At 40.1% G+C, this 26,625-nt stretch overlaps 1 protein-coding gene across 1 annotated transcript; it reads right to left on the reverse strand.

Annotated features, from left to right (window-relative positions):
- Positions 1-22,593: 22,593 nt before the first annotated feature.
- Positions 22,594-23,743, reverse strand: LOC100663958 (vomeronasal type-1 receptor 4-like). The gene has a single exon (XM_003406431.3). It carries the CDS (start codon positions 23,699-23,701, stop codon positions 22,760-22,762), a length of 942 nt encoding a protein of 313 aa, XP_003406479.1. The 5' UTR covers positions 23,702-23,743; the 3' UTR covers positions 22,594-22,759.
- Positions 23,744-26,625: the final 2,882 nt, after the last annotated feature.

A 26,625-nucleotide genomic window follows, 5' to 3' on the forward strand; every position in this document is an offset into this window, starting at 1 on the left:
ATTTAGGGTGATGTTGGCTGTTGGCTTTGTATAAATGCCCTTTTTATGTTGAGGAATTTTCCTTCTATTCCTGTTTTGCTGAGAGTTTTTTTTTTATCATGAATGGGTGTTGAACTTTGTGAAATGCCTTTTCTGCATCAATTGATAAAATCATGTGATTCTTTTCTTTTGTTTTATTTATCTGGTGGATTACATTAATTGTTTTTCTAATGTTGAACCATCCCTGCATTCCTGGTATAAATCCCACTCGGTCATCGTGAATTATTTTTGTGGTATGTTGTTGAATTCTATTGGCTAGAATTTTTTTGAGGATTTTTGCATCTAAGTTCATGAGGGGTATAGGTTTGTAATTCTCTTTTCTTGTGGTGTCTTTACCTGGTTTTGGTGTCAGGGATATGGTGGCTTCATAGAATGAGTTTGGTAGTATTCTGTCCTTTTCTATGCTCTGAAATACCTTTAGTAGTAGTGGTGTTAACTCTTCTCTGAAAGTTTGGTAGAGAGCTCTGCAGTGAAGCCTTCCAGGCCAGGGCTTTTTTTTTGTTGTGAGTTTTTTGATTACCTTTTCAATCTGTTCTTTTGTTATGGGTCTATTTAGTTGCTCTACCTCTGTTTGTGTTAGTTTGGGTAGGTAGTGTGTATCTAGGAAATCATCCATTTCTTCTAGGTTTTCAAATTTGTTACAGTATAATTTTTCATAGTAATCTGATATGATTCTTTTAATTTCAGTTGGTTCTGTTGTAATATCGCCCATCTCATTTCTTATTTGGGTTATTTGCTTCCTCTCCTGTTTTTCTTTTGTGAGTTTGGCCAATGGTTTATCAATTTTGTTGAGTTTTTCCAAGAACCAGCTTTTGGTCTTGTTAATTCTTTCAATTGTTTTCCTGTTTTCTATTTCATTTAGTTCTGCTATAATTTTTATTATTTGTTTTCTTCTGGTGCCTGAGGGTTTCTTTTGTTGCTCTCTTTCTATTTGTTCAAGCTGTAGGGATAATTCTTTGATTTTTGGTCCTTTCTTCTTTTTGGATGTGTGCATTTATTGATATAAATTGACCTATGAACGCTGCTTTTGCTGTGTCCCAAAGGTTCTGATAGGAAGTGTTTTCATTCTCATTGGATTCTCTGAATTTCTTTATTCCATCCTTAATGTCTTCTATAATCCAGTCTTATTTGGGCAGGGTATTGTTCAGTTTCCAAGTGTTTGATTTCTTTTCCTTGCTTTTTCTGTTATTGATTTCCACTTTCATGGCCTTAGGGTCAGAGAAGATGCTTTGTCATATTTCAATGTTTTGGGTTCTGCTAAGGCTTTCTTTTGACCTAATATGTGGTCTAGTCTAGAGAGTGTTCCATGTGCATTAGAAAAGAAAGTCTACTTTGTTGCTGTTGGGTGGAGTTTTCTGTATATGCCTATGAGGTCAAGTTGGTTGATTGTGGCATTTAGATATTCTGTGTCTTCTGTTTGAGCTTCTTTTTGGATGTCCTGTCTTTCACTGAAAGTGGTGTGTTGAAGTCTCCTACTATTATTGTGGAGCTGTCTATCTCACTTTTCAGTGCTGATAGAGTTTGTTTTTTGTATCTTGCAGCCCTGTCATTGGGTGCATAAATATTTAATATGGTTATATCTTTTTGGTATATTGTCCCGTTAATCGTTATATAGTGTCCTTCCTTATCCTTTGTGATGGATTTAAGTTTAAAATCTATTTTGTCAGAAATTAGTGTTGCTACTCCTGATCTTTTTGATTGTTGTTTGCTTGATGTGTATTTTTCCTTTCTTTGAGTTTTAGTTTGTGTCTCTAAGTCTAAGGTGTGTCTCTTGTAGGCAGCGTATAGACGGATCTTGTTTTTAATCCATTCTGCCACTCTCTGTTTCTTTATTGGTGCGTTTAGTCCATTTACATTCAGCATAATTATGGATAGGTATGAATTTAGTGTTATCATTTTGATGTCTTTTTTTGTGTGTTGTTGACAGTTTCTTTTTCCCACTTAGTTTTATGTGCTGAGTAGATTATCTTTATATATTGTCCTTTCCTCATATTTGTTGTTGATTTTGTTTCTGCTGAGTCTCTATTTTTTTCTTGTATTTTATTTTATCAGTAGGATAGTTTATCTCCTTTGTTGTCACCTTATTATTTACCCCCTTTTTTAAAAAATTTAAGCCTAAATTTTCTTTCTTTGTATCGCCTTATCTTCCTCTCCATATGGAAGATCTATGATTACATTTCTTAGTCTCTCTTTATTGTTTTAGTGTTGTCTTCTTGTATATAATAACAGCAGTGTTACCCTCTTTTGAGCTTTTTTTTTTTAATAATCTTACTTTGTTGTTTTGATTTCTCTGTCTGGGTTGACTTCTGATTGCTGTGCCCAGTTTCTAGTTTTGGGTTGATACCTGATGTTACTGATTTTCTAAGCAAAGAACTCCTTTAGTATTTCCTGTAATTTTAGTTTGGTTTTTACAAATTCCCTTAACTGGATATGTCCTAATTTCACCTTCATATTTGAGAGACAGTTTTGCTGGATATATGATTCTTGGCTGGTAATTTTTTTCCTCCAGTGCTTTATATAAGTCATCCATTGCCTTCTTGCCTACATGGTTTCTGCCAAGTAGTCCGAGCTTATTTTTATTGACTTTCCTTTGTTTGGTTCATCCTGAGCTGCTCTTAAAATTCTCTCTTTATCTTTGGTTTTGGCAAGTTTGATTATAATATGTCTTGGTGACTTTCTTTTAACATCTACCATATGCAGAGTTCAATGAACATCTTGGACAGATATCTTCTCATCTTTCATGATATCAGGGAAGTTTTCTGCCAACAAATGTCCAACAATTCTCTCTGTATTTTCTGTTACCCCTCCCTGTTCTGGTACTCCAGTCACTCGTAGGTCATTTCTCTTGGTAGAGTCCCACATGATTCTTAAGGTTTCTTCATTTTTTAAAAATTCTTTTATCTGATTTTTCTTCAAATATGTTATTGCCAAGTGGTTTATCTTCAAGTTCAGAAATTCTGGTTTCTACTTGTTCAATTCTTCTTCTCTGACTTTCTATTGAGTTGTCTCCTTGTGTAATTTTATTGTTAATCTTCTGAATTTCTGATTGCTGTCTGTCTATGGATTTTTCCAGCTTATTTAATTTTTCATTATGTTCATGAATAATCTTTCTAATATCTTCAGTTGCTTTTTCTGTGTGTTCCTGGGTTGTTCTGCATATTGCCTCATTTCCTTCCTGATGTCTCAAAGGGTTCTGTATATTAATCTTTTGTATTTTGGCTCTGTAACTCCAGAAATGCACTTTCATCTAGAAGATCCCTGGATTCTTTGTTCTGAGAGCTTGTTAAGGTGATCATGGTCTGTTTCCTTATGTGACTTGATATTGACTGTTGTCTCCGAGCCATCTATAATTTATTGTGTTAGTTTATGCTTGCTTACTGTGTTGTAACTTCTTGCTTTGTTTCATTTTGATATACCGAAATGGGTTGCTTGAGTGAGCTAGCTTGATTATTTTCACCTTTGGAGTTCTGACATCCTGTCCCCAGATGGCTAGAGGTGTTTTCAGGTATATCAGCCTAGGAGTCCATTCAGTTTTCTTGTATGAATTCAGCTCAGGTGTCCAGGTAGCTGATCATCAAGTGTGCAGTACAGGCTCTGTCCTCCAGTCTTAGAGGGGCAGGGGTGATTAGTGTATGTACCGCTATCTGGTTGCAGCAGGGGGTCATGCTCTGAACAAGGCAGGGGACTGAGAACTGACCCCCGAGTGTCTCTCAGGAAAGCACATCCCTGTTCCCTAGAGCGTGCAGGTGGGTGGGTTCTGCAGATGGACCATGGGTACCCAAAGTTTTTGGTTGTAAGTACTGGGAGGTACCAGTTATCCTTGGACCCCTGTCGTGGGTTTCTGGGTGACCTGAGTGGAGCTACCAGTTACTAGGTCCCTGATGTCGGTAGGTGAGGACCTTATTAAATAGGCAAAGCAATGTCAATCATCAAACACCCACCTCTCCACTGCACAATCTAATTGGCAGTGAAAAATCTGCTCCATAAAGATTACAGTGTAGGAAACCTATGGGGCAGTTCTATTTGGTCACATGAGGTCAATATGAGTTGGAATTGACTCAAGAGCAACAGGTTTGGTTTAATGGTACTTCAGTGGCAGAATTTTCACCTTTCACCCAGGGTTTGATTCTTGGTCAGTGTACCCAATGCATGGCCACCCCACCCTCCTGTAAGTGCAGGCTTGCTTGTTCCTATGACACTGAACAGGTTTTAGCATGATTTCCAAACTAAGACATACTAAGAAGAAAGGCTTTGTGATCTACTTATGAAAATCAGTCACTGAAAACTCTATGGACCACAATGGTTTGATTCACAACTAATCATGGAAATGGCACAGGACAAGGCAGCATTTAGTTTCATTGCGCATGGGGTCACTGAGCTTTGTGCCAACTGAGAAGCAGCTAACAACAACAAATGAAAGCAAAACACTTAGCACTGTGCTTGGCCCTTGTGTTATTGTTGTTACATGCTGTCCAGTCGATTTTGACTCCTGATAACATGAAAACCCTACGGAGCACAATTCTACTCTGACACAAATGGGGGCACAGTGCATTAAAATGGACTCAATGGGAACTGGTTTGTAATGTTCCAATGAGGTAAGTAGTATTGCTCTCTCTGTTATCCAGATCAGAAAACTGAGCCTTCGAAAGGGTCATGAATTTGAATATAGCTGTCCTGGCCCCAGTCCAAGCTCCTGCTCAGTGTGCTGTGATATTTGCTCTAACTCCTACCAGCATTCAGTACTTCACCTCTTGCACCATCACCTTTTATGGAGAGCTTCACTAGCCAAGTACTATATGCTGGGGATGGAGTCCCTGGGTGGTGCAAGCAGTTAATGCCATCAATTACTAACAAAAATTTGAAGGTTTGAATCCATCCAGAAGAACACCTCAGAAGAACGTCCTGACAATCCATTTGCAAAGGATCACAGCCATTGAAAATGCTGTGAAGCACAGTTCTACTCTGATGCACATGGGGTCGCAATGAGTCATAATCGGATTGATGACAACTACTTAATGGTGATGAAAGAGAGTAATACAATAAATGAACAAGAAAATAGTTTTGCACAGACCAATAATGAGGGATGTGATGACCTCAAACCTCTGCATCTGAAGATAAAAATAAACAATATCAACACCTGTTCCTTTCCCCCACCCCCAATATCCATCATGATGAGATTAGGCGACCTTAGAGTTCTCCTGAAACAAACAAGCTACTGTATCTATTAGTCACTTTCATATCTATGATCCCTTTGATTTATCAACACCACAGACCTGAAAATCTGGATTGTGGGTTTTGGGGCTGGAACTTGACTTTCTTGCTTTCTTCTTTAGCAAAAGAGGGGTGGGATTGTTGTCCATAATGACAGCCTTTTATCTATTAGGTAAAACTAAGTTTTTAGCCATGTTGTAAATGAACCCATTAGATCTTGGTTAGCCTTCTTTTTTTTTTTTTTTGTCTTCCAGGCTTGTCCTATGCCTCCGTTTCCCACTGTGGAACTACTAGTTTTCATTTCAAACAAAATTAACCTTTTTCCTTAAATAAAACATATTTCATATAATATCTAGTCAAGTTACTTAAAAAGGTTTCACTTTTAAGACTGAGATAGTACCAAAAAATCTATTGAGGTCAAGTCGATTCTGACTCAAAACAACCCTATAGGACAGAGTAGAACTGCCGCATAGAGTTTCCAAGGAGAACTTGGTGGATTTGAACTGCCGACCTTTTGGTTAGCAGCTGTAGCACTTAACTACTGCACCACCAGGGCTTCCTGAGATAATACAGAACTTATAAGTCTTAACATACTTTTCAAATAGACTGATTTATATTAAAGTTTTTCAAACTCCCAAGCTACTAAAAGTCAAAACCAAAAGACAGAAACAAGACACAGTTTTACTTGGGTGAGGAAAACGTTGTGGGTTTAAGACAGTCTTACAAAAAATCCCCAGCTGTCATCCATAGTCTCCAACCTGATACAAGACAGAAACTCAGACACAACACTTTAGACAAGAATCAAGCATTCAGAACTGTAAGACCAGCTCAAAGAATAGGCTTATAGTACCACACAAAACAAGGATATGGGGAACTCAATTTCTTAAAGTGTATATAGAAAATTTTGTTAAGATTGATTCAATTCAACAAAAACAAGTTTCTAGATAAAATTTATTAATTTGCCAGAGCCTTTTTTCGGATGGAAGACTCTCAGACTCTCTGAAAAACTCAAGCACCAAACAAAATTTCCCCAAAGAGGAAAGAAAAGACAGTATAAATGGGAGCTCATTTTCCCAAGGTGAAAGGAAGGGGGGCGCGGGGAGAGCAGATTGGAACTGATTTTACTAAAGTGACCACAGAAATTCCAAATTAGTTCTAGTATATTCAGTTTTTCTGTTGTTGTTAGGTGACATCAAGTGTGTTCCGAATCACAGTAACCCTATGTACAACAGAACAAAACACTGCCCCGACCGACCTGTGCCATCCTCACAATCATTGCTATGCTTGAGCCCATTGTTGCACCACTGTGTCAGTTCCTCTCATTGAGGATCTTCCTCTTTTTTGCTGACCATCTACCAATCATGATGTCCTAAATTCAGGTGGGATATATTCAAGGTCCTCCTTTGCCTCCGTGGACTTATTCTAATTTTATCCAGCTTCCACTTGAACTGCATATGAGCAACTAATGGTCTGTTCAGCAGTCAGCCCCTGGCCTTCTTCTGACTGATGGTATCGAGCTTTTTCATCCTCTCTTTCCACAGATGCAATTGATTTGATTTCTGTGTATTCCATCCGGCAAGGTTCACGTGTATGTTGTTGTTGTTGATAGGTGCGGTGCCATTGATAGGTTGTTAGGTTCCGACTCATAGCGACCCTATGCACAACAGAACGAAACACTGCCTGGTCCTGCGCCATCCTTACAATCGTTGTTATGCTTGAGCTCATTGTTGTAGCCACCGTGACAATCCACCTAGTTGAGGGTCTTCCTCTTTTCCGCTGACCCTGTACTCTGCCAAGCATGATGTCTTCTCCAGGGACTGATCCCTCCTGACTACATGTCCAAAGTATGTAAGACACAGTCTCGCCATCCTTGCCTCTAAGGAGCATTCTGGCCGCACTTCTTCCAAGACAGATTTGTTCGTTCTTTTGGCAGTCCATGGTATATTCAATATTCTTCGCCAACACCACAATTCAAAGGCGTCGACTCTTCTTCGGTCTTCCTCATTCATTGTCCAGCTTTCACATGCATATGATGCGATTGAAAATACCATGGCTTGGGTCAGGCACACCTTAGCCTTCAAGGTGACATCTTTGCTCTTCAACACTTTGAAGAGGTCCTTTGCAGCAGATTTGCCCAATGCAATGTGTCTTTTGATTTCTTGACTGCTGTTTCCATGGCTGTTGATTGTGGATTCAAGTAAAATGAAATCCTTGACAACTTCAATCTTTTCTCCATTTATCATGATGTTGCTCATTGGTCCAGTTGGGAGGATTTTTGTTTTCTTTATGTTGAGGTATAATTCAAACTGAAGGCTGTGGTCTTTGATCTTCATTAGTAAGTGCTTCAAGTCCTCTTCACTTTCAGCAAGCAAGGTTGTGTCATCTGCATCGCGCAGGTTGTTGATGAGTCTTCCTCCAATCCTGATGCCCCGTTCTTCTTCATATAGTCCAGCTTCTCGGATTATTTGCTCAGCATACAGATTGAATAGGTATGGTGAAAGGATACAACCCTGATGCACACTTTTCCTGACTTCAAACCAATCAGTATCCCCTTGTTCTGTCCAAACAACTGCCTCTTGATCTATGTAAAGGTTCCTCATGAGAACAATTAAGTGTTCTGGAATTCCTGTTCTTCACAGTGTTATCCATAGTTTGTTATGATCCACACAGTCAAATGCCTTTGCATAGTCAATAAAACACAGGTAAACATCCTTATGGTATTCTCTGCTTTCAGCTAGGATCCATCTGACATCAGCAATGATATCCCTGGTTGGATGTCCGCTTCTGAAACCAGCCTGAATTTCTTGCAGCTCCCTCTTGATATACTGCTGCAGCTGTTTTTGAATGATCTTCAGCAAAATTTTGCTTGCATGTGATATTAATGATATTGTTCTATAATTTCCATATTTGGTTGGATCACCTTTCTTGGGAATAGGCATAAATATGGATCTCTTCCAGTCAGTTGGCCAGGAAGCTGTCTTCCATATTTCTTGGCATAGATGAGTGACCACCTCCAGCGCTGCATCTGTTTGTTGAAACATCTCAGTTGATATTCCATCAACTCCTGGAGGCTTGATTTTCTCCAATGCCTTCAGAGCAGCTTGGACATCTTCCTTCTGTACCATCGGTTCCTGATCATATGCCACCTCTTGAAATGGTTGAATATCGACTAATTCTTTTTGGTATAATGACTCTGTGTATTCCTTCCATCTTCTTTTGATGCTTCCTGCATCATTTAATATTTTCCCTCTGGACTCCTTCACTATTGCAACTCGAGGCTTGAATTTTTTCTTCAGTTCTTTCAGCTTGAGAAACACCAGGTGTGTTGTTCCCTTTTGGTTTTCCATCTCCAGCTCTTTGCAGATGTCATTACAATACTTCACTTTGTCTTCTTGAGAGGCCCTTTGAAATCTTCTGTTCAGTTCTTTTACTTCATCAATTCTTCCTTTTGCTTTAGCTGCTCAATGCTCAAGAGCAAGTTTCAGAATCTCCTCTGACATCCATCTTGGTCTTTTCTTTCTTTCCTGTCTTTTCAGTGACCTCTTGCTTTCTTCGTGGATGATGTTGTTGATGTCATTCCACAACTTGTCCGTTCTTCGGTCACTAGTGTTCAATGCATCAAATTTATTCTTGAGATGGTCTCTAAATTCAGGTGGGATATACTGAAGGTCGTTTTTTGGCTCTTGTGGACTTGCTCTGATTTTCTTCAGTTTCAGCTTGAACTTACATATGAGCAATTGATGGTCTGTTCCACAGTCGGGCCCTGGCCTTGTTCTGACTGATGATATTGAGCTTTTCCATCATCTCTTTCCACAGATGTAGTCAATTTGATTTCTGTGTGTTTCATCTGGGGAGGTCCATGTGTATAGTCGCTGTTTATGTTGGTGAAAGAAGGTATTTGCAATGAAGAAGTCGCTGGTCTTACAAAATTCTATCATTCGATCTCTGGCATTGTTTCTATCACCAAGGCCACATTTTCCAACTACTGATCCTTCTTGGTTTCCAACTTTCGCATTCCAATCACCAGTAATTACCAAGGCATCTTGATTGCATGTTCGATCAATTTCAGACTGCAGCAGCTGATAAAAATCTTCTCTTTCTTCTTCTTTGGCCCTAGTGGTTGGTGCATAAATTTGAATAACAGTCGTATTAACTGGTCTTCCTTGTAGGCGTATGGATATTATCCTATCACTGACAGCGTTGTACTTCAGGATAGATCTTGAAACGTTCTTTTTGACGATGAATGCGACACCATTCCTCTTTGAGTTGTCATTCCCAGCATAGTAGACTATATGACTGTCTGATTCAAAATGGCCAATAGCAGTCTGCTTTGGCTCACATATGCCTAGGATATCAGTGATTATGTATTTTATTTCATTTTTTATGATTTCTAATTTTCTAGATTCATACATTGTACATTCCATGTTCCAGTTATTAATGGATGTTTGGAGCTCTTTCTTCTTCTTTTGAGTTGTGCCACATCAGCAAATGAAGGTCCCAAAAGCTTGACTCCATTCACATCATTAAGGTCAACTCTACCTTGAGGAGGCAGCTCTTCCCCAGTCATCTCTTGGGTGACTTCCTACCTCAGGGGTTCATCTTCCCGCACTTATCAGACAATGTTCCACTGCTATTCATAAGGTTTTCACTGGCTAACTTTTTTCTGAAGTAGATTGCCAGGTCCTTCTTCCTAGCCTGTCTTAGTTTGGAAAATTAGCTGAAACCTGTTCACTGTGAGTAACCCCACTTGTATATGAATACTGGTTGCATAGCTTCCAGCATCACAGCAACACGCCAGCCCCTAAAGAAAGTACAAACTGAGAGACATGTGAAGATTGATTTATAGGGACATTACAAATGGGTAAAATCATTAAAACATTTATCTTTTCACAGATAGGCTAGAAACTGCTGGATCGCTCTGATTCTACATTTTGAATTGTCTTTCTTAATAATTAGTTGTGCAAATTTCAGTAACTACAGTTAGTAGGGTCTTCATTGGTCCAACAAATCTTCCTTTTACTAAACGGTAATAGAAAAGATAAGAGTGAAAAATATGTGGGTCTTTTGTGCTTTGCGTATTTGCATATGTGAAAGGTTTCCTAAAGGATGTTTTCTAAGTTTGTCCTTTCTATTGTTTTTATACCTCTGGGTTTAATCGATGTGTCCTTGTGACTGCTTGTCACTCCATCTGGGTCATATTTCTTATGTTCAAGGGCAAGGAACAATATTCCAATTTTAACTCCTATGTCAGAACCCACCAGTAGCTCCATGGTAGGAAGACCTGGCAATGTACTCCAGTAAAGATTTCGGCCTAGGAAACCATACTGAGCAGTTCTACTCTGTCCTATAGGGTTGCTATGAGATGGAATCTACTCGTCTGCACACAGCAAGAACAAGAGAGTAAGACACTTCCTTTTGTTGTAGAATTAAAATGGAGGGCAAGTTATTCATGAGGAAAAGGAAAAAATCCTTCATTCTAAGGCAGACAAACAACAAAATCACTCAGGTGAGGAACATAGCTGACCTCCACAAGAGCAAGACCAAACTGAGTCTACCAACTGATTATTCATTATAACGTTTTACCAGGAGAAAAACAGCAGGAAAATCACTGTTGGATACATTTTTTTTGTCATGATAAAAAGGGGATTTATCAATGCATAGTTTATTTTGTAAAGAAATCTCTTCAGATTGGCTAACCTTTTAACTCATGGTATGTCTTAGTTATCTATTGCTGCTATAACACAAATTCCACAAGTGTATTGCTTTAACAAAGAGAAGTTTATTTTGTCACAGACTGGGAGGCTAGAAGTCCAAGTTCAGGGTGCCAGCTCCAGGGGAAGGCTTTCTCTCTCTGTTGGTTTTGGGTGGAAGGTACTTGTCATCAATCTTCCCTGGTCAATGAACTTCTCATTGCACAGACCCCGGGTCCAAAGGACACGCTATTCTCCTGGCTCTTGTTTCTTGGTGGTATGAGGCCCTCTGTCCTGTGCTCTCTTCTCTCTTTTGTATCTGAAAAGAGATTTATGTAAGACACAACCCAATTTTATAGATTGAATCCTGCCTTATTAAAATAACTGCCTCTAATTTGCCTCGTTAACATCATAGAGGTAGGATTCACAGCACATGGGAAAATCACTTCAGATGACAAAATGGTGGACAATCACACAATACTGACAGTCACAGCCTAGCCAAGTTGACACATATTTTTTGGGGACACAATGCAACCCATAACATAGTATATATGTCCACAGTTGCTGTGTTTCTCTTTTCTCTGAAACTCATGCTTGTCATAAGATGTTTTGCAAAAAACAACTGATGTTTTCCTCAAAGTACTGGTGTTTTGCTTCAAAGAATCGATGTTTGACCTAGAAAGACCTTTTCTCCTTAGCCAGCTCAATCCAACAGCCAAATTCAGTTTGATTAGTTCTACTGGTATGTGTGATTCCTGGAGAATTTGCAAATTTCTTATTATAATCCTAACTCATCTTATCAATGCTTCAAAGTAGCCACTACGATCTTTCACATTTTAAAGATGAGGTAGCTGAGGCCTCTAAAAAGAAACAGACAAAAAGCTTGTTAATTAACCTTAGAGCTGAGAAACAGTTTTAATTCTCCTGGAATCCAGATTTCTGGGCCCTTTGAGTTGGGGCGATCTACCCAAGCCATCTGCCCTTAGGTGTCATTTAGAACCTTGAACACTTAAGGAAATGTTTTCCTAAGGTCCCTCCTTGTCAAATAATAGCCTAGTAAGCTTTTAAGCAGGTTAGTGGAAATCATTTTGCCTAAGGCATTGGGTTCTTCTAGAGAATTATTAATGGGCAATCAGGGTCTGACTGGAAAGTGAATGGCATGTCCTTAGTGACTCTGTTTTTACAAGGGACTGACTTTGGAATGCTGCACGTGTTCTGATGCTATCTCTGAGAAATAACATGACAATGATCAATATAACCCACTTTCAGTGTACCCTCTTTGGAGCACCTTCTCAATATGTTCAGTTTGATGCTGCCAGGTTGAAATTGCATCTACTCACAATAAATATTTTCTGTTACACTTATTTTTGGTATCTCTCTGCACATTTAAGTTTTTGATAGGGTTCATTCCATATAACTGCATATAGAGTTGTTGTGTTCTTTTTGAAGGCTGTCCAGTATTTCATTGTAGGAATGAAACTTAATGTATCTGACCAGTGCTGTACTGAAGGACATACGGGTAGTTTTCAGATTTTTGCTTTTATAAGCGATGCCACATTGAACAGCTGCATGCATGAGGGACGAATTTCTCTCTATAAATTTCTAGTGGTAGAATTGCTAGGAGGTATTCTGTAGTGTGTTGTGATGGGGCGCCATCCAGTCAATTCTGACTCATAGTGACTCTAGGATGGTGTAGAGCTTCCCCAGAGGGTCTCCAATGCTGTAAATCTTTATGGAAGCAGACTGCCATGTCTTTCTCCCACTGGAGGGCTGGTGGGTTCTAATTGGTGAAATTTTGGTTAGCACATGAGTGTTTAAGCCCTGAGCCTCTGGGGCTACTTTGATAGAATCTTATTATTCTTGTTAGGTACTGAGTCAGTTCTGACTCACAGCAAGCCTGTACACAACAGAACAAAACACTGTCCCATCCTGTGCCACCCTCAAAATTGTTGTTATGCTTGAGCCCATTGTGGCAGCCATTGCGTCAATCCATCTCCTTTAGGGTCTTCCTCTTTTTTGCTGACCCTCTACTAGTAGTTAAATCAAAAGGAAAAAATGATGAAGTGAAAGAGCTGAACGGAAAATTTCAAAGCGTTGCTCAAGAAGACAAATAAAAGTATTATGATGACATGTGCAAAGACCTAGAGATCGAAAACCAGGAGGGAAGAACACACTCTGCATTTCTCAAGCTGAAAGAATTGAAGAAAAAATTGAAGCCTTGAGTTGCAAACTGAGGGATTCTACAGGGAAAATTTTAAACGATGCAGAAAGTATCAAAAGAAGGTGGAAGGAATACACACACAGTCACTGTACCAGATGCCTTTTTCATGCCTTCCAACATGAGTGGCTCATCTTCCGGCACTATACAGTCAATGTTCCACTGCTATCGTAAGGTTTTCACTGGCTAATTCTTTTTAGAATTAGACTGCCAGGTCCTTCTTTCCACTCTGTCTTAGTCTGGAAACTCAGCTGAAACCTGTCCTCCGTGTGTGACCTTGCTGGTGTTTGAATCCTGGTGGCATAGCTTCCAGCATCACAGCAACAAGCAAACCCCACAGTATGACAAACTGACAGGTACGTGTGGGTTGATAGATGATAGATGACAATAAATATACATCACATATATGGAAGGATGAATGGATGGATAGCAAATAAATGCTAATAAGTGGGTTCACTGCGTAAGGCTACCAAGTCTCATTGTGTTTTTTTCTTCTCTAGCTCATGGTGGCAGCTCAGGGCAGCAGCCCCGTTATTTCCCCTTCATCTACCAAGGTCAGTAATTCCACACGTGTGTCTCTGATCACCAGTAGTCCCTAAAACACTGGTGCTCCACTACAGCCAACTATGATCAGAACAAGCAATGGAGTTTCTGCTCAGACATAGGTGACAGGCCTGAGCAGGCATATTGAAATGTTGGGAGCAGAACTGGTCTGGGAGTCAAGGGCTAAGGGTGTCATGAGAAGAACAAGGAGGAACATAAAAAAGTGGGATTGGAAAGGAGACTGCTGGTGGGCTCAACAAGATTGTTGACAGTGTGACCTGTGAGGACACTAGAAGTTACCAGTGATAAGACTTGGCCTGCATATTAAAGATGAAGGACCTGAGGTGTACAGTAGAGGAATGATTTGGTTTAGTTAGTGTCCTAAGGACCTCTGGTGGTACAACAGTTAAGTGTTCAGCAGCTGACAGAAAGGTCAGCAGTTTCAACCCACCAGGAGGGAGAAAGATGTGGCAGTCTGCTCCCTTAAAGATTACAGCCTAGTCGACCCTGTGGGCAGCTCTACTCTGTCCTACAGGTTTGCAGTGAGTTGAAAATGACTGGATGGCACACAAAAATAATGACAATTTAGTGTCATGGAGTCCCTGGGTGGCCCAAACTGTTAAGTTTGAGACTACTAAATGTAAGTTTGATGGTTCCAACCCACCCAGAAAGGCCTGGGAAAAAAGACCTGGTGATACGCTTTTGAAAGATTACAGTCTTGAAAAACTTATAGAGTGTGGTTTTACTGTTGAGATAGGGAGAGGTTGTTGCCCCTTTTAGATAGAGCTTAGAATTGTCAGTTTTTTGTGTTTGGATTGCACTGGCACTGTTATTTCCTTTTACATAGACAGACCTACTCCACCTATTTATCTACTGATCTGGTCCCCCATAGGTAAGTGAGTTTATAAGTCCTGATTTAAATAAGATTTCTTTTTGTTTGGAGGACTTCGGTGGAGAAAAAAGGTTAACTAATGTGCTTGGCTGCTAACCTAAAGATCAGATGTTCAAGCCTACCCAGTACCCCATTGCAGAGAAGGCCTGGTCATCTACTTCTGAGAAATCAACCATTGAAAACCCTACAGAGCACCATTCTACTCTGACACACATGAGGTTTGTCATGAGTAGGGGCAAACTGTTCTTTTTTTTTTTTTTTAATGTCAACAATAACCATTGTGAGGTAGGCGATGACGATGACGATGATTTCACAGATGAGACAAAATCAGGTAGCATGAAGCAACTTGCCCAAAGTCACACAAGCAGTAAGTGGCAGAGTTGGGATTTGAACCCAGGGAGTGTGGCTAAAATGTCCAGGTTCTTAACTATTATCCTATCCCGATTTAAACCAGCAACTCTCTTCCTTGGCCTATCCTTGAAATTTCATCAATTCTGGAGACACTGCTGATCAACCTGATATAAAATTTAATCCCAAAGATGTTATGATTTTATTTCCCAATAGATTTTTATCTAACCCAGCAATATTTTTCTTTGCTGACTATATGTATGTGTGATTGTGTGTGTGAATGTGTGTGATTGTGTGTGTGAATGTGTGTGAGTGTGTGTGTATTTTCTGCAAAACTCAATGAGTCATCTTCCTTGTCTTTCTTCTGGCTCCCACATTGTTGAGTTAAATATATTTTGATTCATGGTCATTGTCATGCTGTTGTTATTGGGTGTGGTCAAGTCGATTTATGACGCTAGGCAACCCCAGGTAACAAACTAGAACTGCCCACGTAGGATTTTCTAGGCTGTAATCTTTACCGGAGCAGATCACCAAGTCTTTCTCATGCAGAGCTGCTGGTTGGTTTCAAACTGCCAACCTTTCAGTTAGCACATGAGCACCGAACCGTTGTGCAACCAGGGCTCCTTGCTCATTGTCTTAGTTTTCTAGGAATGCCATAGCAAAATCTACGAAGTGGGGCCTTTAAAGAATACAAAGTTATTTTTTTTCATAGTTCCGAAGGCTAGAAGTTTGAATTCAGGTATTTAAAGGGCCATGCTCTCTCTGTCTGCTGTAAGGGAAAGAAGATTCTTTCTTGTTCCTCCAACCACCTGGTAGCCCCAGGTATTTCTTTGCCTTCCTTGGGGTGTAGACACATCTTCATATGGCTGTCTTCTTCCATGTGTCTCTGTGTATGTCTGTTGTCCTCTTTTATAAGGACAGCACTCAGATTGGATTAGGACACAACCTACTCCAGTAAAGTCTCTTTAACATAACTGATAACACCTTCAAAGAATGTCAACATATCTTTTTGAGGGACTCAATTCAATCCATAACATCCACTATCTATTCTTAGGATCATTTATTTTTAACACACATTTTGGGGAAAAAAGCATAAATTTTGAGTTCCGTGAGGTGGGGGATCTTACCTGTAACAGGCACTCAAACGGAAAACAAAACCAGTTGTCGTTGAGTCAACTCCAGCTCATGGTGACCCCATGTGTGCCTGAGCAGAACTGACGTTTATAGGCTTTTCAAAGGAGCTGATTTGTTCAAAAGTAGATTACCAGTTCTTTCTTTTGAAACACCTCTGCGTGGACTCAAATCACCAATCTTTTGGTTTGTAGAAAAGCACGTGTAGCATTTGCACCACCCCGGGACTCACCTTAATAATTATTTAAAAGTGAATGAGTAAGCCTCAAAGTCCACACCCTTTACCCACGTTTTGATCTCCAAACCCCAATCCTCATATTATGTTTCTTTCTCAGACTACAGAGGCAACAGCAATGCAGCAGACTGTCTTCCCTTTCCTTCACAAGAAAACTCAGTCCTACCACTGTCTGGAGGGTGGGGAGCAGAAAGGGAACCACTGGCGCGGCACTGCTGCAAGTTGTGATGAAGAAAAGCTTTGGAGTTACTGTCCAGAAACAAGTAATGTATTAAAAATAGAGGAGCAGAAATATCTAAATGTCTATCAACAGATGAATGGATAAACAAAATGTAAGACATATGCACAATGGAATATTACTCAGCCATAAAGAGAAATGAAGTCTTGATGCGCACTACAACATGGATGAATCTTGAAAACATCGTGCTGAGTGAAATATGTCAGTCACAAAAGGACAAATACAGTATGATCTTACTTACATGAAATAAGCAAATATGAGAAAGCAAAGATTATTAGTGGTTACCAGGGGTGCAAGGGAGGGTTACAGAGGGATTTTTTTCTTAAGGGAGTCATTGAATTTATGCTAATGGTGCTGGAATGATTTGGAAAAGGATAGTGAGAATGGTTGCACAGCTTGAAGAAAGTAATCAAGGTCGCTAAACTGTCCAGGTAGAAATCGTTGAGATGGTGTGTGCTTTGTTGTGCATATTTTCACCACAATTCTAGAAAATAGCCACAACTGGAACAACAACAATAAAAAAGATGGAAGAACCACTTGGGGATGTGGCCAATCCTTTTTCTGCTTCATCTACCTGACTCCTTCTGTTTTAATAGCTAGGACTACTTCCTAACAGCTCCATAAGTTAAAAAAAAAAAAGACCTTTTCATCCCTTCCTCATCTCCAACTATAAAAACTTTCAGGGAATAACACTGGTTGGCCAATCATAGAACCAACCAGATCAGACAGGGGAATGGAATACTATGATTGACTTAGCTTGGTTCATGTACCTAATCTTTGTTTCCAGAAGAAGTGGGGAAAAAGCTGTTGGCCAGATAAAGTAACAAGTATTTACTATTGAAGGAACCCTGGTGGTACAGCGGTTATGGGCTTGGCTGCTAATGGAAAGGTCAGCGGTACAAACCAGACAGACAGCCACTTCAAGGCAGACGATATGGCAGTCTGCTTTTGTAAATACCACAGCCTTGGGAACCGTGTAGGGCAATTCTACTCTGTCCCATAGCATCTCCATGAATTGGAAGTGGCTCGAAGGCAACGGGTAAAGAAACCCAGGTGGTGCAGTTGTTAAGTGTTCAGCTGCTAACCAAAATGTTGGTGGTTCCAACCCCCCAGCTACTATGGAGAAGGACCTGGTGATCTGCTTCTGTAAATATTACAGCCTAGGAATCCTGGAGAAGTTCTATTCTGTTCTGTAGGGTCACTTGAAGATGGTTGGTTATATGGTTGGTTTATTATTGTCTTATTTTGCTAGTGGTTCTACAACAGAAATACCACAAGTCAGTGGTTTTAAACAAAAGAAATTTATTTTCTCAGAGTTTAGAAGGCTAAAAGTCCAAATTCAGGGCATGGGCTTTAGGGAAGCCTCTCTTTCTGTCATCTCTGGGGAAAGATCTTTTTCAGTTTCCATAGACCTGGTGTTCCTTGATTCCTTGGTGATCTCCATGTGGCATGTATCTTCCTTTCTGTTTGTGCTTGCTTCTCTGTGCCTAATCTAACTCAAAAGTGAGTCAATTTAAGATAAACCCTACACTGAAAGGAAATTTGTGAAAGGCTTGATAAGAGGAAACCAACAGGGAAATGGAGTGAAGAAAAGGAAAATCACATAAGGGAAGTCAGTTGATGGAAAAGATCCTGGGTGGCACAAATGATTTGGGCTGGACCACTAACGGAACGTTTGGTGGTCCAAGACAACCCAGTGGCTCCTCCAAAGAAGTCCTTGGAATCAGTTTCTATAAAGATTACCCAAAAACCCACTGCTGTTGAGTCGATTCTAACTCATAGTGACACCATGGGACAGAACAAAACTGTCGCATAGGGTTTCCAAGGCTGTAATCTTTACAGAAGTCATCTGACACTTCTTTCTCCTGAGAAGTGACTGGTGGGTTCGAACAGCCATCCTTTCGGTTAGCTGAGTGCTTTAACCAACGTGCCATCACGGCTCCTACTCCATAAAGATAACAGCCATTGAAAACCCTCTGGAGCACAGTTCTACTCTGACACACATTGTGTTACCATGAGTCATAGTAGACTTGAAGGCAACTGGTTTTTTGTTTGTTTTAAGGAGAAAGGCACAAGATTCTAAAAATTAAAAAAAAAAAAAATTTTTTTTTTTTTTTATAACGAGGAATATATCCTTCTAACATTCTGTGTGATTTTTAGGAGGAAGGAGGTTTCCTGTTGAAGAGGGAGTGCCTTGTCTTTGGAGAAGTTCAAGCAGAAGCTAGACGGCCCCTTCAGAGGTTCTGTAGGGAGGGAAATTGGACTGTCAAATAAGAGATTATTTTGGATGATGCACTTCTCCACAAGAATCTAGCCTTTCATGCATATTTATTCCAACAACCACTAAATTAAAAGTTCTCTCTCCCTAGTTTTAGTGGAAAGTTATCCTTGTGTCTTCCTGTTCCTGTATCGTGGGGTCCTGAGCAGTGGTTGTAACAACATCAATGAGCTGCACCATGAATTCTGGTGTGCCACCACTGGCAGTTATGACTGGACCACTGTTGGGTGTTTTGTCCCTAGCAACTTGGTAAAGTTATGGGCAGGGTGATGGGGTGGCCATGGGTGGTGATCACTGGGTCTAATGCCTCTCACCCTCTATTGATCCCCAACATTGTCATCATCTTTGTGTCATCCCTGGTGACCTCTACAAAGGTCTCTGTTAGTGTGTGAGGTTTGTGTGTTTGGATGAAGTGATGAGAAGGTTGATGAAATGCCATTAATTGCAGAGTGGAGACAGATTTGGTATCTACATGGAAGGTTGAATTATTATGGCAGAAAGCCCTTTTCTTCAATTTTGGAGAATTTATTTTATTTTTGTTTTAGTTCTTGAGAATATACCCGACAGTACATACTCCAATTCAAATATTTGTATATGCACAATTCAGTGACATTGATTACGTTCTTTGAGTTGTACAACCATTCTCACGTTCCTTTTCCAAGTTGTTTCTCCCCCTTTAATGTGAATTCACCAGATAAAAATTGTTACGTGTCTTATCTCTCTCTTTTTTAATTTTAATTTTGGTGGAAATATACACAGCAGATCATATACCCGTTCATCCATTTCTACACATAGGGTTCAATGGCATTGGTTACAATCTTCATGTTGTGTCACCATTCTTGCTATCTCTACTCATATTGTTTTACCAACATTGACTTAGACTCACTACCCCCTAAATTTCTCATCTATGCTTTTAGAGTTCCTGTTGACAATTTGATCTCATATAGATAATTCATTAAAAGAGGACAATTCTCATGATGAATTTTCTTTAATAATTTAAATAAACAGTTGTTTAATTTAAAAATGATTTGAGTGGATATGTTCAGTTCATGGTTCGAAGATTTTCTCAGAATGATAGATTTTGGGTTCCTCCTTCTCAACAGGTCCAGCAAGTCTGAATTCTTTAAAAATTTAAAGTTCAGTTTCACGTTTTCTTCCCTTTTGATCAGATTCATCTATGATTTCTTCATCGAAATGCTCAGTAATGGCAGCTGGCCAACATCTAATTCTTCTGGTCTCATGGCTAAGAATGTGTCTTATTTCTTATATGTCTTATCTCTATCTGTCCAGTGCCTACCACCAAACCAAAACCAAACCTGTTCCCATAGATTTGATTGTGATTCATGGCAGCTTCACGTGTTACATAGCAGAACTGAGTTTCATAGTGTTTTCTTGGCTATAACCTTTATGGAAGCAGATTTCCAGGCTTTTCTTACTTGGTGCCACTGGGCGTGTTTGACCGCAGACTCTTCAGCTAGTAGCTGAATATTTTGTGCCACCCAGGGACCAGTGCCTAGAACAATGCCAGGCATATAGAAGGTGCATAGGGAAAGTTTAAGGAACCCTGATGGTGTGGTTGTCAAGTGCTTGGCTGCTAACCAAAACGTCAGCAGTTTGAAACCACCAGCCACTCCTGAAGAGAAAGATGTGGCGTCTAAGATAGATCTTTTAGTTTCTACTCATCTGGAGCAAAAGAGAAAGAAGAAAACCAAATATTCAGAGAAGAAAGTAGTCTATAGGACTAATAATCTAAACAAACCATGACCTCACCTATCCTAAGACCGAAGAACTAGATGGCGCCCACCTACAACTACCGACCATTCTGACCAGGGGCACAATAGGTAGATTCTCAGAGAATGGGAGAAGAATGTGAAATAAAACTCAAATTCTTAAACTGTCCAGGTTTACTGGACCGGTTGACGAGAGGACTCCCTGACACTCATCTTGAGATACTCTTTAAACCTTAAACCAAAATTATTCATTGAGGTCACCTTGTAGCTGAATAACAGATTGGCTCATAACATAAAGAATACTGCCCATGGGTAATAAACTCCTTTAAAAAATCATCTATATGAGACCAAATGGTCAAAATTTACTTTAAAGCAAAGATGAGTCAGTAAAGGGCCTGAAAACTAGAGTACTGGAAACAATGACCAGAACGGAATGGATGGGATTGACCTCACTTTTGTTCCTTCTCAAGTGGTTGCAATTAGATAAATAAGTCAGACTGATCAAAGCCAGTGTGTGTGCCTTGTGATGTGGGCGATATCCCTGACCTCTCTGAGCTACAGCTCTTCACTTCTGTAAAAGGATGTGTGGGACGAAGAACTTGGTTTGTCCCTTTTAAATCTGGTTTCTTTTTTTTTTTGAATAATAATTTATTGTGTTTAAGGTGAAAGTTCAGACAGTAAAATTGGTTCACAATGAACAATTTCTACACAAATTATTCTGTGATATGGTTACATTTTTCACAATTCTTCCTTTTCATTGTCTCCTCCACATGGACTTCAACACATGGAGTTTCCTGGAATTGAGCGGAGTCAGTAATAATTAAGGAGAACCAGACCCAGGAAGATTTTAATCTGGTGCAGTAAAAAAAAGGATGGCTTTGCAATTTGGATGTAATTTGGCCTCTTTCCTATGCCACCCCTTTTCCTCATTTTTATTAGTCCATCTTCTTTTAAAAACCAGTTGGCCAGTCAGGTCTTTCATGATCTAACCCTTCCCTACTTTTCCATTATTTCCTATCTTGCCTCAAAGAGCTTTGGTGGTGCTGTGGTTAAGCACTAGGGTGCTAACGGGAAGGTCAGTGGTTCAAACCCACCAGACGCTCATTGGAAGAATGACGTGGCAATTTGCTTCCATAAAGAAAACTGGAAACCCTGTGGGGAAGTTCTACTCTGCCCTATAGGGTTGCTGAGATTCAGAATTGTCTTGATGGCAACGGGAGTCATGCCTCACCCTGACCCAGACACTATAAGTACTTCTGTTAATATCTTCTTGCCTTTGTGTAAATTTCAACATGTTTGGCCTTCCTCACCTCACTACCCCTACATCTTCTACCCCTTCTTGGCAGTAATCTTTATGGAAGCAGGTCAACAGTCTTTTCTTCTGTGGTGCCACTGTGTGGGTTCCAATCACAAACATTTATCTTAGCAGTCAATCTCAAACCATTTGCACCACCCATTTGAATTCTACTTCCCCACAATGTACAGAAGAAACACAAATTTGCTGATGGTATATCTTTGGCAAAAAGATATCATTCTCAAAATAAACTATTAATAAAAAAGAAAAAACAGTTGCCCATTATGCTGACTGAAATAATTCAGTCACAAAAGGACACACATATTATATGATTCCAATTATATGAACTATTTAGAATAGGTAGGAGCCCTGGTGGCACACTGGTTAAGAACTCGGTGGCTGCCAACCTAAAGACAAGCAGTTTCAATCCCCCAGCCACTCTTTAGAAACCCTATGGGGCAGTTCTGCTGTGATCAATAGGGTTGCTATTTGTTGAATTGACTTGATGGCAAAGGTAGAATAGATAAGAGTATAAAGACCAAAGTTTCTAGGTGGTTACCAGGTGTGGCTGGGAGGGAAGGGGAAAGGAAGTCAAAATGCTTAGGGGACACTGAGCTTCTGTTAAGTGAGAGGGAAAAATATGAGTATGGTTCATGGTGATGGTTGAACAATATGACCAACATATTTACTGTCACTGAACTGTACACGTGAAGATGACTGAAATGGCCAATGTATTGTTTCCCACACATTTATCACGCACAAAAAATATTCTCAAAAAATACAGATAAAATCAAAACAATAATGGAATTTATATAAAACCAATGAAGAGTTCATACTGTACTGCTTTATACGTGCTTGGATCCTGTGAGATGACCAAATAAACAACTGAACCTTGCGCAGAAACATATACAATTAGGTATTTCTGATAAGATGAGGGGGTTTTGTCTTCCTTATCAAGGCAAAGCAGAGCATGGAGACACTGGAGTCACAGCTCATGAGAACTAAGGGGCTGACAGTTGGGAAACACATAGAAATTAGTGCATCCATGTTCAGCATCCACCAAATGGGAGTGTAAAAAACAGCTATAAAAACTTGAAAGATGGAGGAGAGGGTATAAAAAAACACAAAGGTGCTCACCAGTATAAGGATGGTTTGGGTGGCTCTGGTCTCAGGAGAGGCTCTGGGGGAGATGTTGTTCCTATGAATGTGTTGGACCCGCTGCTTATGTCTGTACAGGATGAAAACCATGAAGCCGCTGAACCAGAGCATGAGTCCCAAACACACAACATCAGGCAATGCTATCCATAATGAATATAGGAAGTCTGCAGTTTCACCTTGACGCACAGAAGAACAACGTCCATAGTCTTTTTTATTTGAGCTGGTTTTATTACCCAAATTGCTAGTCACATTTGTAATATAAATGATATTTACCAGCATGTGGAGAATCCAGCACAGGACAATGGAGAAGACCATGTACTTGGGAGCTTTCACTTGAAGCTCTGCCCACCTGGAGTTCCTGGGGCTGATGGTGATGGCCTGGAAGATACTCAAGAGACAGGTGCTGCCAAAGGACACTCCCCTGCCCACTCTGTGAACATAGAAAACAAGTTTGCATCCAACATCATTGAGGAAATCTTTCCACCCAAAACCTGTCATGGTCTCTGGGATTCCTTTACAGAGAATGGCCAAGGAGTTGGCTACAGTCAGGTGCTTGAGAATCAAATCTGTGGACCGTAAGCTGCGTTTAGTGAAGTAAAGGAAGGTATACTGGAAAAGAAGAGAAAAGTTCCCCAAGATACCAACTGTAGTCTGTAATAAGAACATCACTCCCAATGCCAAATCCTTGGAGGACATTTTCTCAGTTCCCAATGATTGATACTTGTCTTCAGAGCCAGACGTTCCTAGGTGGGAAGATGAGACATGGGTCACACGTATCATGTCAACTGAAAGCCACTATTCTCCACCTACCATTAATTCCCACTTGGAAATATTGACTTAAAGTTTTTCTTTATTAAGACGTTTCCAAGTGTTATATGTATAATTTTTAAAGAGTACTTGGAATATATGCTGTGAAGACCATACATGTGGAAAGTTCTTTATTCTTCAGCAATCAATGGGGCAGATGCTACTCTTACATTCATTATAAAGGAAAGAGAACTTTAGCACAGAGAGGTTAAGTGATTTGACTAAATTCACATGCTGTTTAGGGGCAGATTGGGGACTTGAACCTGGCTGAGCTGGTGGCAAAGACAGAGCATTTAACCATCATGCTCTACTAACCAAGTGTGAAAAAAGGCATGGCGCTCAAAGTGTCTGAGCTCCTCTAACTTCAGGAGGGGAGAATCACCATCAGCATCATCCCAAGACTGATCCCTGTGAGTGTAGGTGAGACATACCTCCTCTCTCCAAACTTCCTTTTTTTTTTTTTTTTTTTTTTACCAATTCTGACAGCAGCTGTTCCTCCCACAGCACTCTCTGCATCTATGCTGGGTTTGACAATTTGTTGCAATGGCCACACAGAGCCAGAGCCCATACACATAGGCTCCTCTTAGCCCTTGGCATGTGGCCTGGGCTCTGTCTTGCTCAGGTAAATGTTACAAAGCACTTTTAGCTCTGCTGATAAGTGCCCAGAGGCACCCAAATCCACCAAGACTGAGTCAATATTAGGATGGCAACAGGATGACACATTTGTTTCTAGGCCCGGAACAAAATGCAATGGCACCTATTACAGGAATTATTGAACAACTTCATGCCCTAACTATGGGACACCAAACACTAATAAGTGATAAAATAGTGGACAGTAGAATCTAAACCATTGTTACTTCCACATCATACACTCATCAGAATTAAAGAATACATAAAATGAAGTAAAAGTATTAGCAACGAGATGAGATGTGTGAAAGATAATGACATACAAGACCCATGTGGAAAATGAAATCTGTAAAGCATGACATCTTGTGCATTTTATAAACTGAAATGGTTGATTTTTTATTGAAAGCGTTAGAGGGATCTTCAACCAGAGAAAAGAAAACAAGATACATTTGAGCTTGGCAGCTGCTATGTAAAACCCATTATTATCAAGTTACCTTTTCCTTAAATGTTGCTTTCCTAACTTCTAGACGGAAAATTGTTTCCCCGTAATCAACAGACCATTGGTGTTTCCAGGAGAGATACAATTGCCATTTCCATCAATGCATCATACATCAGAGTTAGAGAAAACTTTTCTATTCTAGCAACTACCATTCAGATCCACTATTTTTGCACAAGAGTAGATGACTCACGTAGATTCATCCTGCTCTGTATTATAGTATGGATGTATTACAGGCACACCTCTAGTAATCCTGACAATTTTTATGATTCCTGTACAGTAGGCTGAACAGCAGATTGATTCAGAACTAGAGCCTATAAGCATCTTCAAAATCAAGTTTCATGACTGCTAGGATTGAACACCAAAAATCACTATTCTTCAGGATGACACTAGGAGCTTTGAGGGATTAGGTTAGAGTTCGTGGCCCCATCTCTCTGTTCTCATTCAGCTCAAGGTCAGGACTTAGTCCTGCTTCTTCTGTCACACTGGACCAGTTTTGAACACAGAAGATTTCCTTATTGCAATATGACTGCTTTTATACACCATGATACACCTCTTTCCCTTACACACTCTGCCTCTGAGACTGAAAAGGAAAATACTCACCTGACTCCTTACTGCAGCCAGAACACTGGGCCCAGTGTGACGGTCATGACGTCCAGGGCAAGTGTCTGAGGGAGGCAGCCTGACCCTGAGGTCCTGGTATTTGATTCTGTGTCCTCTCCTCCCCATAGAACTGAAATTATCATTTCACCTCCATTGACTTTGACAGGGCAGGCTTGGGGAGCTGACAACATCTCTGGAAAATGTTTCCCCAGTTGCTAATTAGCAAAACCAATTAAAAGTTTATAATAAGTATCTCTAAAGAGACCACAAAAGTGTTTGTGAGAGTCTTTTTCTTGTCCCTGGGTATTTTTTTCTTTTTGATTTTCTACATTTCTCAGTTTCTTGTCTATCCACTCCGAAGGCAGACTTCCTCAGTACTTTTCTTTGCTCGTGTTTCTCCTCGCTCTTCTTTTCCACACCCAACCCAGATCCACACATCACAACCTCCCCCTCTGCCTTCCTCCTGCCTATTTGCACCTTGTGCAGAATATCGCACTCCTGAGCAGCACAGGCAGGCCTACCAGAACTTGCAGTGCACTCACCCTTGGTTCACTTTGTTGGTCCCAGTTCATGCACCAAACTACACATCTCAGCCCCCCTCCCTTCAGCTATACCTGCCCTGATGCACCATAGCTGACTGACTGGCCATGACCATTGGACAAGGAGGTGAAAAATACCATGTCCACAGAAGAGCAAACAACAAAGAATTCAAAGCCCTCCTGCTCAGACATAACCAAATAAAACGTAGATGCAGGACAAAATAAACAGGTAAACAATCAATAAATGAAAAAAATAACTACTGAATGTCCCCAAAACAGCAGACAATATCAAAACCTATAAAACAACAGGGTAAGATCATTCCAGTAGGTATCCAAAATAAAACACCAGATGAATTTCCAGTAGAAGAAAAGGCACTAGAACTACCTGACAGGGAATTCAAATCTCTAATATTCACAGCTGTCTAGGAGTTGGATCAAAAAACAGACAAAAATGAGGAAAAAATAGACAAATTCATGGAAAAGGCAGGCAAATTCATGAAAAATATAAAGAAATGGAAGAATTCAGGAAAACAATACAGGGACAAAGT

This window comes from Loxodonta africana, chromosome 11 (assembly GCF_030014295.1).
Source record: "Loxodonta africana isolate mLoxAfr1 chromosome 11, mLoxAfr1.hap2, whole genome shotgun sequence".
Classification (NCBI taxonomy): domain Eukaryota; kingdom Metazoa; phylum Chordata; class Mammalia; order Proboscidea; family Elephantidae; genus Loxodonta; species Loxodonta africana.